Raw genomic sequence first — 15280 nt, forward strand, 5'->3', positions numbered from 1 at the left:
TCACAGAATGAATGACCTCACTAACAACACTCCACACTGCTGTTAATTAGAATAACTCCCTTTCATTAAATGAGTGAATTACACCCAATTAGCAGGTGCATGTCATCACTGTTGATTCTGTTGGTTGCTTATTACTCACCTACACTTAGTCATGAATTTGTTCCCATGTTGTATGATCTTTTTTTGCCAAAAACAGTGATTAAATACATTAGTGATATTAGACTGCTATTATTTTGCACATAACTATATCTTGTTGAGGGTATGCTCTACACAGGTAGGGATTACTTGCTGGTGTATGTTTGTTGGGTCTGTGATGTGGAAAAGAGAAAACTGTTTCCCAGATATACTGAATTTTGAGGATTATAACACACATCAGACCATAAAAAGCACCCCAAATTTTGGGGTGGAAAATAGAAAAAAATGTTTTTAAATAAAATGGTGGTTTGTCTCATAGTCTGATTTTACAGTACCTTCCCGGGGGGACAGCTGCGGTGGAGCAGGATCTCAGGAGGCAGGGTCACTGTTGCAGGAGTCCGGTGGCAGGATGCAGTCTGCCTTGGGCTGTGAGGATGAGGTGTTATGGCAAGGTGCAAGGCTGTGGGCCCTGGGCTTTCATAAGATATCAGAGGTGATCAGAATCCCCTTCCCATTGATTTCCCTGTGATGGGCTTCAGTAAAATAGCTGTCCCAATATCTTGTCTCCCAAAATCTCAATCTGCACATGCGCCTCCTCCAGTGGCCAATTTCCCAAACCCCACTATAGGGAAATCAATGAGAAGGGACTCCACTGACCAAAGCCATCTTATGAAATCTTAGGGCCCACAGCCTTACACCATCGGGACATGCCATCCTCCCAACCCACACAGCATCGCCCCACTCTTGCCGCTGACAGCCTGCAGCAGTGACGCTGCCCTCTAACCCCGCTCCACCGCAGCCACTCCCCCCGGTAAGCTACCGTTGGATTATAAGACAAACCCCCATTCTCCTCTCAAATTTTTTTTGGTGACAGAACATCTGGTGCAGCAGTGGCTAGGTTCAGTGGGAAATCCTAGAACATCTGAGACCTACAGTCTGGAAAAGGTTTGGATAAGCTATCCTTTATTTTGCCCTTGGAGGGGAAAACAGGTGGGGACCCCAGGCAACAACTAATCTGGCTGGTCGGGAAGCTGTGGTACCTGAAGGTAAGTTACTCGAACAAAGATTGCCAGGAGAGTAAGGGACAGCATAGAGGAAAGAATCTATGATCAGTGAGCATTACTGTGCGATGTCGGTGACTGAACTTTACTTGTAACTAAGTTGTTTTGGTAAAAATGGACTTGTACTCTGTCAATCAGAGTCTGATGATATCTGGAATCGGGACCATGCAACCTGAGGAGAACTCCAATCTAAAAGTGAGTGACTTGCATTGCACACAAATCATACAACAAATGGGACATTGTGTTTTCTTTGCGGGGTGCCAGGATGTGCCAGAACAGCAGCCCCTCGCCATGACTGCCATCCTGGCCATCTCACATGTGTATGATACATTAGTGAATGGTCTGGGCAACCATGCAACCAACGGTATCTGCATCTAGTCTACCCCTGTTTAAGTGTGGTGTTGCACTATAGGGGACAGATGAATTTTTGTGGCAGGCAACTAGCAGTTATCTGCAGTGGTGTAGAAGGGGATTGCACAGTGAATAAAAAAATTTGGATCCCACTCACTGTCAAAATGATCAAAGAACCAGTCATCACATGCGAATTGAGTGTCCAGCAAGTGGGAGCAGAAGAGTAAGACAGTCTACACAAAAAGTCTGAAGGAGAATGCACGGCCATCTGTTCGTGACTAGTGATGAGCGAATAGTGAAATATTTGGATTCAGGAAAATCGGCACAAATGCTTTGTAATATCTGTGTATTCATACTGAATAACGGATCCAATGCAAGTCAATAGGAAAGCAGAATATTTTTCTGCTGGACCCAACAAACAGGTCTGGGGGCATGAGAAAAAAGCTGAAGCGGATGGGAAACTGCTAAAACTAAATGGGAACAGAATGGATTCATCTGCCGCATACAGTAAAATCACAGCAGGAGCCGTCAGGATAGAATAGACAGATTACATACATATATACATATATGTATATACACATGGAATAGATAGATATACGTATAGATATCAGTGACACACATATTTATCTATATATTACACAGATCGATAGAAGAAAATCTGGTTATTCAGCAACAGTGTAATTCAGCAACTGTGTAAAATCACAGCAGGAGCCGACAGCATAGAATAGATGGATTATATACAGTATATACACAAAGAATAAATAGATATATAGATGTCAGTGGCATATACAATTAGTGTAGTGTGTGTGCAGCTTACTGTACATGTATTTAATTATTAAAAGATTTTTTTTCTGAAAAAAAATTGCGTGGGTTCCCGCGTAATTTTCTTAACAGCTTAGGGCTGATATTAATAGCCTAGAAAGGGGTACTTCCCACCCCCAGGCTAAAAACATCAGCTCTCAACCGCCCCCGAAAAGGCGCATCTATTAGATGAGAAAATTCTGGTGCTTTGCCCAACTCTTCCCACTTGCTCTGTAGCGGTGACAAGTGGGGTTCATATTTGTGGGGTTGGTGTCACCTTTGTATTGTTAGGAGACATCAAGCCCGTGGCTTAGTAATTTCTGGGCGGCTTCGGGCTGCTATTTTTAGGTCAATATCCATGGCCCCTTACCGGCCTGAGAATACCAGCCCTCAGCGTTACCAGCAATAACAAGGCTAGTTGTCAAAAAAGGAGGACCCCACACCGTGTTTTAAATATTTATTTAAATAATTAAAAAATATGGTATGGGGACCACTCTATTCTTGATAACCAGAATTGCTGAAGCTGACAGCTGAGGGTTGCAGCTCTCATCTGTGAGTTTTGCCTGGCTGGTTATCAAAAATACAGGCAATTTGTTTACAGAGCAGGAGTTGGCTGATGAATATTCCCATCAGCCACTGCTGCTCTCACTGTTATTAGTGGCAGCAGGCATCTGCTGATGGGATCTGTAGTCCCATCAGTGGACACCAGTGACTGGAGGTAAACTTTATGCCTCTGATCACAGCTGTGCACTCACGCTGTCTTTTGACAGCATGAGAACCGCGGCTCTCTGACCGGTGGTGATGATTTCAGAAGTCGTGTTTCCCACGCTGTCATGCGCATGACAGCGTGACAAACACCTGGTGTTCGGGCAGCCAATCACAGTAATGCCACACCAATGATGGTGTCGGCATTACTGTGATTGTCAAGCAAGTCCAACATGTTCGTTGGCTGCAAATAAGCACAAAACATGCTAAGCAGGTCACTCAAATAAACCTAGGAGAATAGCAAATTACTTGCCGAATAACGAATAGCCCGAATAGCATACTGTTCATGCGAGTAATGAATAGCGCCAAATATATCCAGTCATCACTATTCGTGACCTCAAGCTGAAGTGCACTTTGGTTATGCAGCAGTACAATGATCCAAAACTCACTAGCAAGTCTACCTTTGAATAGCTTAAGAAAAACAAAATTAAGACTTTGGAGTGGCCTAGTCAAAACCTTGACCTTAGTCTGATTGAGATGCTGTGGCATGACCTTAAAAACGTGGTTCATGCTCAAAAAACCCTTCAATGTGGCTGAATAACAACAATTCTGCAAAGATTAGTGGGCCAAAATTTCTCCAGAGCGTTGTAAAAAACTAATTGCCAGATATCGTAAATGCTTGATTGCAGTTGTTGCTTCTAAGGTTGGCCCAGCCAGTTATTAGGTTTAGGGGGCAATCACTTTTTCAAACAGAGCTCTGTAGGTTTAAATTTCTTTTTCCCTTAATAATAAAGACCTTCATTTAAAAACTGCATTTGTGTTTACTTGTGTTATCTTTGTCTAAAAATGTAATTGGTTTGCTGATCTGAAATATTAAAGTGTGACAAAACATGCCAAAAAATAGGAAATCAGGAAGGAGGCAAACAGTTTTTCACACAACTGTACAGTATATTATGGATTATATCTGTGTTGTTCCCTGAATGGTAATTTTCTAACAGCTGCCAGGTCTCTGCACTTTATGTGTGTATGCCCACAATAGTTGGTTGCCTGCCCCATGTTTCTATGCCCCAACAAAATATTCAAATCTTTGGAGCAAACATTCATCGCATATCTAGAGTCTTACCATTACAGAGCGGATAGTGCTGAGCGAAGGGATCCCTCTATCCTCTGCTTTAATTGTGACTTGGTACTGACCCTTCAGGGTTCTATCCAGATTGCTAGCAACTCTGTACATTAAAAAAAATAAATGAGGTGAAAAAAGTTAAATTCATATAATCTAACAAATTTGAAATGCTGATTATCTGCTTTATCGCAACAGACCTGACAGAACCAGTGTATTTGTTGTTTTCAGAAATAGTGCTTATGCTAAAGATGTTTCCAAGTTGCTGAATTTCACTGTTAGAGAAAATGAATTCCACTTTCTCAATGGAGAAGACTAATTCAGCATTCTTTCCGCTGTCTTTATCAGTAGCCTTGATGGGGGAAAAACACTTGTAAATTGCATAATTGTTACATACAGTAACAGTATCATAAAAACATGAAAAATTTATTACAGCCAACTTTGAGTATTTGAATTATTAAATATTTTTTGGTTTAAATTTCCACACTGAAAAAATGCAAATACCATTGATTTTGAGAATTTCAAATTTACAATTTGTTCCTCAGTGGGAAATCAATGCCATCATGCTCAGTAAAATAAGACTGCGTTGAACAATACCAGAATTTATGAGCATTTTTTAGGCAGTATTATTGTCACACACATAAATATACGTTATCAAATGTTTTTTTTAAAAATTGAGACAATTGGTGGAGAAAGGTTGAACTTGATGGACCTAGGTATTTTTTCAACCTATGTAACTCTTTTCATTATGTTATACATTTGACTACTAGTCAGTAAGGTAAATCTTTAAAGCTCAATAAGAAATGAACAACATATACAAAATGCATTAATTACCTCCACATAGGCCACTTGAGTAGCAATAACAGCAGTTTCAGGTATAACCACTGAAGAGATATAAGTGTAATAGTAACCATGCTTTATTCATTGTAACAGTTTATAAGGTTGAATCAAAGATATAGGTTTTACATAAATAAGTCTGGCTCATCCTAATGTTCTGCAAAACTGATCCAATGGAAGGCAAAAAACATCCATATTAGAGAAGTCGATTTTCCAAACAAGAAAGGAATCCAGGCCAATTTTAAACTATTTGAATTAATTAAGCTATACTATTTGTTTTTCAGGCAGAGAGCTCTGTAGCCTTATTGCTCTTGGTACAGAAACCCTAGCTACAGTTGCATTTCACATTTTTAAAAACCCATAGCAAATTAGATTTATCTGCAAAAGTTCAAATTTTCTGCTGTTTTCAATAAACCTGTAAAATAAGAACAATGTAAATACCACAACATAATATATCAAGTTATTGAAGAATGAGCTAAGATTCCTCAGGAACTCTGCCAGAAGCTGGAGTCTGGCTATACATCACAAAGGCAACAGGTTATAACAGCCAAAGGCTGCTGTACTAAGTACTTAAAAATACTTGTCATCAAGGGATTAAATAGTGAGTGCAGCTGTCATTAATAGTGTAATTTTGTCTTGGATTTGGCTAAAACACTTATTATATTAGTTGTGTTGAGCAATTTGCTTTTGTTTGATTGGTTTATTGCAAACAGCAGAAAGTTTGTAACTTTTGTAATTTAGGGGGGTAAAATATTTACAACTTTGTAGTGGAGTAGAAATTTTCTTTTCTCTAGACATCAATAGGTATGCAGTAGTTATAAAGTTCTGAGTATAGATACAAAGTGGGGAAAATAAGAATTTGATACATTGCTGATTTTGCAAATTTTCCCACCTACAAATAATGGAGAGGTCTATGATTTTATCATAGGTATATATAAACTGCGAGACAGAGAATCTTAAAAAAAAAAATCCAGAAAATTGCATTGTATGCTTTTTACATGATTGATTTTTATTTTATTGCATGAGATAAGTATTTGATACCACAGAAAAACAGAACTTAATATTTGGTACATAAACCTTTGTTTGCAATTTTAGAAGTCAGACATTTCCTGTAGTTCTTGACCAAGTTTACACTCACTGCAGCAGAGATGTTGGACCACTTCTCAATACATATCTTATCCAGATATTTCAGGTTTCATGGCTGTTGCTGGTCACATTGAGTTTCAGCTCCCTCCAAAGATTTTCTATTGCGTTCAGGTCTGGAGACTGGCTAGGCAACTCCAGGACCTTGAAATGCTTCTTACAGAGCCATTCCTTAGTTACCCTGGGTTTGTGTTTCGGGTGATTGTCATGCTGAAAGACCCAGCCATGACCCATCTTCAATACTCTTACTGAGGCAAGGAGGTGGTTGGCCAAAATCTTGCTATATATGACCGCAGCCATCCTCCATTCAATATGGTGCCATCGTTCTTTCCTCTTTGCAGAAAAGCACTCCCAAAGTATGATGTTTCCCCCACCATGCTTCATGGTTGGGACAGTGTTCTTGGAGTTGTATTCATCCTTCTTCTCCCTCCAAACATGGAAAGTGGAGTTGATACCAAAAAGTTCTATTTTGCTCTCATGTGACCATGTGACCTTTTCCCATGCCTCCTCTGGATCATCCACAGAGGCGGGCTGGGCCGGGTGGCAAAAGGGCAAGTGCCCCCCGGGCCTGTCTCCTCAGCAGCAGATGCGGGCCGCCCAGCTTCCTGCCGCCTAGAAGATGGCTTTTGGCAGTGCACTGTGCTACTTTAATCCTGTAAGTGGTGGCCGTCCGTCCCTGAATTGTAGACACGCCCACACTGCACACTGTGCGGCCGTGTGTTCTGATCTCTCACCTCGCGCGCTGGCCGGGATGCTTCCTCGTGGAGGACTGGAGAGCAGTCTGAGTCAGAAGAGATTTGCAGGGGTCAGGAGGAGATCAAGGACCCGGCCGAATCCTGCGTCTTGTGTCTGCAGTCCCTCTGAGGCACAGTGAGTGTGAGGATTTATTGCACCCATTTGAACTTTCATGCAGCACAGGTCACTATCAGTGGAGTTTTCGGCTCCAGCGTCACCCGTTCAAGCTGCAGCAATAACTCCCAGTCAGGGTCAGACACAAGTATACAGTCATCCTGACTGCTCCTGAGCCTGGCTCCAGGACACCATATATCAGATATAATTCCATCCATTATAATGTGAGGTCCAGGTATAATCAGTGCATATAACACTGTAGGCATGTGCACATACTGTAGTATCTTATATATAATTGTCTAAGGCTACTTTCACACTAGCGTTTTCTGCAATCCGTCACAATGCGTCGTTTTGCAGAAAAAACGCATCCTGCAAAAGTGCTTGCAGGATGCGTTTTTTCCCCATAGACTTGTATTGACGACGCATTTGCGATGGATTGCCACACGTTGCATCCGTCGAGCGACGGATGCGTCGTGCTTCTGCGGACCGTCGGGAGCAAAAAACGCTACATGTAACGTTTTTTGCTCCTGACGGATCGCTTTATCCGACCGCACATGCGCGGCCAGAACTCCGCCCCCACCTCCCCGCACCTTACAATGGGGCAGCGGATGCGCCGGAGAAATGCATCCGCTGCCTCCATTGTGCAATGCGCTAAACGCTAGCGTCGCTAGTGTGAAAGAAGCCTAAGGGTCACTTCCGTCTGTCTGTCTGTCCTTCTGTCACGAACGTGCGCCGTTACCGCTGCTATTAACCCTGTGTGTCCCCAACTATTTACTATTGATGCTGCCTATGCAGCATCAATAGTAAAAATAGGTCATGTTAAAAATAATTAAAAAAAAAAAAAAACCTGCTATACTCCCCCTCCGCCGCCTTTCTCGGTCATGTGACCGCGACGTCATCATAGGTCCTGCTCACACCAGCCCTGGGACGGGACCACAAGCTGCCGCTTGCAATGGAGCGGTCTCGGGAGCGGGGAGAGGAGCGAGAAAGGTGGCGGAGGGTGAGTATAGCAGGACTTCAACGGGCTATAGGTCAGTATATGTTTATTTTGGGTTTTTTTTAAGTCTCTATACTACGTGGCTCTGTGCTGGCCAATATACTACGTAACTGGGCAATATACTACGTGGCTCTGCTATATACTATGTGGCTGGGCAATATACCGTACTACGTGGGTTGTGCTATATACTATGTGGCTGGGCAATACGTGCCTGGGCAATATACTACGTGGCTGGGCAATATACTACGTGGCTGGGCAATATACTACGTGGCTGGGCAATATACTACGTGACTGGGCAATATATTAAGTGGCTGGGCAATATACTACGTGGCTGGGCAATATACTACGTGGCTGGGCAATATACTACGTGACTGGGCAATATACTACGTCGCTGGGCAATATACTACGTGGCTGGGCAATATACTACGTGTCTGGGCAATATACGTGACTGGGCAATATACTACGTGGACATGCATATTCTAGAATACCCGATGCGTTAGAATCCGGCCACCATCTAGTATGATATAATTATTATATTTTAATATGAATTGTAATTAATATGTTAATAATAATATTGAGCAGAATTCACTTCAGTCTTTTGGTTTGGCCTCCATGATAGTCGTGGTGTGTCATGTGGCCCCTCTGAAAAATTATTCGCCCATACTATGTGCAGAGACATATGATGGTATGTACAGGATAATACGTGGCTAATGTAATGTCTGATGTCTGTATGTCACATAGCAGTCATATATTGTCCTGTACAGTATACTTTATGTAATATACTGTGTGCATAAACATCTGATGTTATATGCTGGATAAAGTGCGAATAGTATAATATATCATATCTGTACTCATAGTACAATATACAAGTAACATATTATCCAGCACATACCATCTGTTGCCTGTAATCCTCCTATTAACGCTTTTTCCCCTAGTTCCCATGTACATGTTAGAGCAGTGTCAGTGTGTTACTGTACTCACCTAGCGCCGTGTTCTCCGGTATCCAGCATCGCTCGGCTTCTCCTCTGAGTGACGTCTTCACTCTTCAGACCCCGGCTCCCACTATGCTTTATGTTACCTGGACGTCTCTTTACAATGTAAGTCTATGGATCCTCATTGTGAGCCTCATTCTCACGCTCCATAGACTTCTATTGTAAAAGCCACCTATGTGTCACATAGAGCCCAGCGTGACCTGGAGAGTCTGAACAGCCGTCAGGTGACGTAGAACAGGAGTGGAGCAACTCTAGACACAGGAGAAGACTGCGATTAGTGAGTATATTACCACACTGACACGCTGCAATCAGTGAGTATATTACCACACTGACACGCTGCTATCAGTGAGTATATTACCACACTGACACGCTGCAATCAGTGAGTATATTACCACACTGACACGCTGCAATCAGTGAGTATATTACCACACTGACACGCTGCTATCAGTGAGTATATTACCACACTGACATGCTGCAATCAGTGAGTATATTACCACACTGACACCCTGCAATCAGTGAGTATATTACCACACTGACACGCTGCAATCAGTGAGTATATTACCACACTGACACGCTGCTATCAGTGAGTATATTACCACACTGACACGCTGCTATCAGTGAGTATATTACCACACTGACACGCTGCAATCAGTGAGTATATTACCACACTGACACGCTGCTATCAGTGAGTATATTACCACACTGACACCCTGCCATCAGTGAGTATATTACCACACTGACACGCTGCTATCAGTGAGTATATTACCACACTGACACGCTGCTATCAGTGAGTATATTACCACACTGACACCCTGCCATCAGTGAGTATATTACCACACTGACACCCTGCCATCAGTGAGTATATTACCACACTGACACGCTGCTATCAGTGAGTATATTACCACACTGACACCCTGCCATCAGTGAGTATATTACCACACTGACACGCTGCAATCAGTAGTATACTAACACACTGACACTCTGCAATCAGTGAGTATATTACCACACTGACACGCTGCTATCAGTGAGTATATTACCACACTGACACGCTGCAATCAGTGAGTATATTACCACACTGACACGCTGCAATCAGTGAGTATATTACCACACTGACACGCTGCAATCAGTGAGTATATTACCACACTGACACGCTGCTATCAGTGAGTATATTACCACACTGACACGCTGCAATCAGTGAGTATATTACCACACTGACACCCTGCAATCAGTGAGTATATTACCACACTGACACGCTGCAATCAGTGAGTATATTACCACACTGACACGCTGCTATCAGTGAGTATATTACCACACTGACATGCTGCAATCAGTGAGTATATTACCACACTGACACGCTGCTATCAGTGAGTATATTACCACACTGACACCCTGCCATCAGTGAGTATATTACCACACTGACACGCTGCAATCAGTAGTATACTAACACACTGACACTCTGCAATCAGTGAGTATATTACCACACTGACACGCTGCTATCAGTGAGTATATTACCACACTGACACCCTGCCATCAGTGAGTATATTACCACACTGACACGCTGCAATCAGTAGTATACTAACACACTGACACTCTGCAATCAGTGAGTATACTAACACACTGAAACTAAACTAAACTCTACACAGGTTTGGAGAAACCAAGTTAATGGCGGCTTCTTTAGCTGGACTGTTGTCTGTTTCACAATGGAGGTGAGTATATTTGAATTAGTTCTATGAGGACAATAAGAAATTGCCAAGCCTCACACTCTTTTTTCCAACACTGATTTCTGGACTCAAGACAAATTTCTGCAGTCAGTCTGTGTATTACGGCAGCTTACTGAATCGTGATAGAGCGCTGCGCACACACTGTCACGATTCCTCTGTGTTCCCAGCGTAGTGATTGCAAGTATGAGTTTGCATAGTTATAGTCACGTGTCAACTTGGACCAGTTTTAGACAAAGCAGGGCCCTGGGCAAAAGTTTAAAGTGGGTCCCCAAATGCTAACATATTGCACCATCAGATAGAAACATTCCAGATGTATTTACTTGCGCTCAGTTCAGGCCGCTAAACGAGTGTGATCGACAATATTGAAGTCATTCGACAATTGTTTCCCAGCCTCCTTAGGGTATGTGCACACGTTCAGTAGCTGGCTGCACTTTGGACACTGCAGATGTCCGCTCCGTCCAAAGCGCTCCTCACTATTGAATGCAGGGGAATCCACATGTGTTCATTGAACCGTGCGGAATCACAACGGCCTATACATTGCACTGGTGATATGTATCTTGCAGAGCCTCGCGTCTCCTCAAGATAAATAGACATGCTGCAGTCTCGAGAGACGCACTACATGTCGGTCTCGGCGGGTGATCCACGGGCATCTGTGCACGCATAGTGGGCATGGGATTTCCACTGTGCTGTAACATCAGGACGTTGCGGATTAGACGCTGAACAACTACACAGCGTCCAACCCGCAGTTTTTACTGATCTTGGGAACATACCCTTACTTCGGCTGAGGAAGAATGATGGGTACAGATAGTCCTCGATACAGTATGATGCAGGTCCCATGTAGTAGATATAGTAGAATGCACTCTCCATGGTTCTTGATAGAGTATAATGCAGCCCCCTCACAGTATAATGCAGCCCCCTCACAGTATAATGCAGCCCCCAACACAGTATAATACAGTCCCCCCATACACAGTATAATGAAGCCCCCCACACAAACAGTATAGTGCAGTCCCCTGTCAGAGTATAATGCAGCCCCCCACATACACAGTATAGTGCAGTCCCCCCACACAGTATAGTGCAGCAGGCACACACACAGTATAATGCAGCAGACAGTAAAATGATGCACACACAATATAATGCACACACAGTATAATGCAGCAAACACACACAGTATAATGCAGCAGACACACAGTATAATGCAGCAAACACACAAACATAGTACAGTCCTCCCACACAGTATAGTGCAGTAGCCACACAGTATAGTGCAGTCCCCCCACACAGTATAGTGCAGCAGACACACACATTATAGTGCAGTCCTCCCACACACAGTATAATGCAGCAGACACACACTCCCACACTATAATGTACACACAGTATAATGCAGCAAACACACCGTATATTGCAGTCCACCCACACAGTATAGTGCAGCAGACACTCATACACACACTATAATGCACACATGCAGTATAATGCAGCAGACACACACAGCATAGTGCAGTCCCTCCACACAGTACAGTAGTGCAGCAGACACACAGTATAATGCAGTATCATGCACACACTATAATGTACACACACAGTGTAATGCTGCAAACACATTGTATAAAGCAGCAGACACACACAGTATAGTGCAGTCCCCCCTACACAGCATAGTCTAGCAGACACACACAGTATAATGCAGCAGATACACACATTATAGTGCAGTCATCCCACACACAGTACAATGGAGCAGACACACACATACTCACACACTATAATGCACACACAGTATAATGCAGCAAACACAGTATAATGCAGCAGACACACAGTATAGTGCAGTCCCCCCCACACACAGTATAGTGCAGCAGACACACACAGTATAATGCAGCAGACACTCATACACACACAATAATGCACACACAGTATAATGCAGCAGACACACAGTATTCTGCAGCAGACACACACACACTATAATGCACACACAATACAGGGCGTCTTAGCGTCTCATCAGCTCTACTGCTGGCACACTGAGTCAGAGGCAGAGGGGGAGTAATGGGAGAGGTAGTGTCACCTGACGCACTATCATCCATCACTGCTTTCAACTGTATCAGCCGATAAGTGGAAGACACTGAGCTCCTCTTACTCGGACCCCTGGAGGAGCGGGGGCCCTAGGCAGCCAACTGGTCTGCATGCCCCTAACGCCGGCCCTGGTGTCGACTAGAGTCTCAGACATCTCTCAGAGTAGCTGACTGATAGAAGTGGATGAGAATTTAGTTGGCATTTCACCACAAGTATCCCATCATTATTCCAGCATTATCTTTTTATTACCTTGTTACCTCTACTCTCTTTATGAATAAGCCATAGGTAAACACAGTAAGGATGGGCTGCAGCCGGTAATGGGCCACTACTGTGTGCTTGCCCCCCAGGCCAAAATTTGCCAGCCAGCCCCTGATCATCCAGATGGCCATTGGTGAACTTCAAACTGGCCTAGACGTTTGCTAGCATGAGCAGTGGGACCTTAAGTGCCCTGCAGGATTTTAATCCATGATGGCATATAGTGTGTTACTAATGGTAGTGTTTGAAACTGTGGTCCCAGCTCTCTTCCGGTCACTGACCAGGTCCTCCCATGTAGCTATGGCCTGATTCCTGACCTTTCTCAGAATCATCCTTTACCTCATGAGGCAAGACATTACATGGAGCTCCAGACTGAGAAAGATTAACAGTCATCTTGTGTTTTTTCTAATAATTGTGCCAACAGTTGTTGTCGTCTCACCAAGCTGCTTGCCTAATGTCCTGTAGCCCATCCCAGCCTTGTGCAGGTCTACATATTTGTCCCTGGTGTCCTGAGACAGCTCTTTGGTCTTAGCTATGGTGAAGAGGTTGGAGTGTGATTGATTTTGTGGACAGGTGTCTTTTATACAAGTAACAAGTTCAAACCAGTGCAATTAATACAGGTAATGAGTGCAGAGTAGGAGGGCTTCTTAAAGAAAAACTAACAGGTCTGTGAGAGCCAGAATTCTTGCTAGTTGGTAGGTGATCAAATACTTATTTCATGCAATAAAATGCAATGTAATTATGTAAACATCATACAATGTGATTTTCTGGATTTATTTTAAGATTCTGCCTCTCACAGGTGAAGTGTACCTACGATAAAAATTACAGACCTCTCCATTCTTTGTAGGTGGGAAAACTTGCAAAATCGGCAGTGTGTAAAATACTTATTTTGCCCACTGCAGATGGATCATGAGACAGATCTCAATATCGACTTTTGATGTACAGGAATTATACATAGGTATTAGGGCACAATGGCTGTGATTCATCATGACCAGCTATTTTTCTCCCTGCTCTTGATGAAGGCGCTGTAAGAGTCAGACTCTCTTTATTAATTGAAAGGCACATGCCTCTTAATATATCAAGAGCATCTGACAAGTGACGCGCATCTCTCTGTGCCCTGCCAGAAATCTTATTCCATCGAAGAGTGGACTAGACTTTGTCTGGGTAAGATTTCTGGAGTAGGTAATGCCGCAGTTCGTCATGAATTAGACAATTTATGGCATAACACCTTAGCTACTCCTCAGTCACACCTCAGCCCTACCCATATAAAAAGTGGTATTGTGGGACAAAACTATCCAGAATCTTACAGGTGGAAAACTGAGTGAAAAAAAGCAATTTTAGAGGGATGTAGGAGAGGTATTTCAATTATCACAATCTTGAATATAGCTCCTTATTTTTGTGCTTCCAAATAGAACGTTTTATGCCAGATCCATCGTGTTAAAATTTTTGGCAACAAAAATTAACTCAACAGCCTGCAGTCATTACCACTTGCTATAAAAGGCTCGTGACCTGTAATACATATATATACATACCGAATGCTTTATTGACATCTTCAAATTCAGGAGCATGATCATTCACATCTTGTATCACCACTCTCTGGCTCACTAGATATAAAAAAGAGACTTAGAGCTTGTATAGGTAAGTAAGGCGTTTCAGTATCGCACATCACAGGTCAATAATTCACATATTAAAATGGAATGTGTCAATTAAAGTTAACATGTTTTCTGAGTAAGTTATCAAATATTACAAGTATACTACTTCCAATGAAATACAATACAAACTAAAGCCTTATTCAGATGTCTATGACTCGGGCAGGTGTTCTATCCATGATTTTCAGGGATAGAACACAAATGTCTATATAATTAACACTGTGGGTAAGGAAACCAGAGGGAAAAACCTTATTGTTGTTTAAATAGCTAAAAATGTCATTTTTACAAGTTTAAGAAAATTAATAATGACATTATAAGGTTGTTCCATCAATGGCACTATTTGTCACTAACCATAATAAAAACCATACCTACTGTTAATAAACAGCTCCATGCATGTGTCGTGACTGACACATGCAACTGTGGCAGCAAACAGCTGATCAGCAGGAGCACTCCATGTAACCGGGTTCCCTCTGCAGCTCAGGAGGTAAGCGCTTTAGCTTGCCGAATAAGCAGGGACCCAATCAAATTCACTCATCTCTACTTAAGACGTCTCCTGTCTTTACTGTTGCTCATGACTAACCTTTCTGACTGTCAGAGTTGTGCTGGAAGCCA

General features: G+C 42.7%; 1 protein-coding gene across 1 annotated transcript in view; it reads right to left on the reverse strand.

Annotated features, from left to right (window-relative positions):
• Positions 1–15280, reverse strand: part of CDHR2 (cadherin related family member 2) — a 220419-nt gene that overhangs the window by 44141 nt on the left and 160998 nt on the right. Inside the window, exons 20-23 of the mRNA XM_069764192.1 lie at positions 14552–14623; positions 5008–5057; positions 4374–4525; positions 4177–4279 (exon numbers count right to left, since the gene is read on the reverse strand). Of these exons, the coding sequence (XP_069620293.1) occupies positions 4177–4279; positions 4374–4525; positions 5008–5057; positions 14552–14623 (377 nt within the window). The remainder of the gene's footprint in view (positions 1–4176; positions 4280–4373; positions 4526–5007; positions 5058–14551; positions 14624–15280) is intronic.

This window comes from Ranitomeya imitator, chromosome 4, assembly GCF_032444005.1.
Source record: "Ranitomeya imitator isolate aRanImi1 chromosome 4, aRanImi1.pri, whole genome shotgun sequence".
Lineage (NCBI taxonomy): Eukaryota > Metazoa > Chordata > Amphibia > Anura > Dendrobatidae > Ranitomeya > Ranitomeya imitator.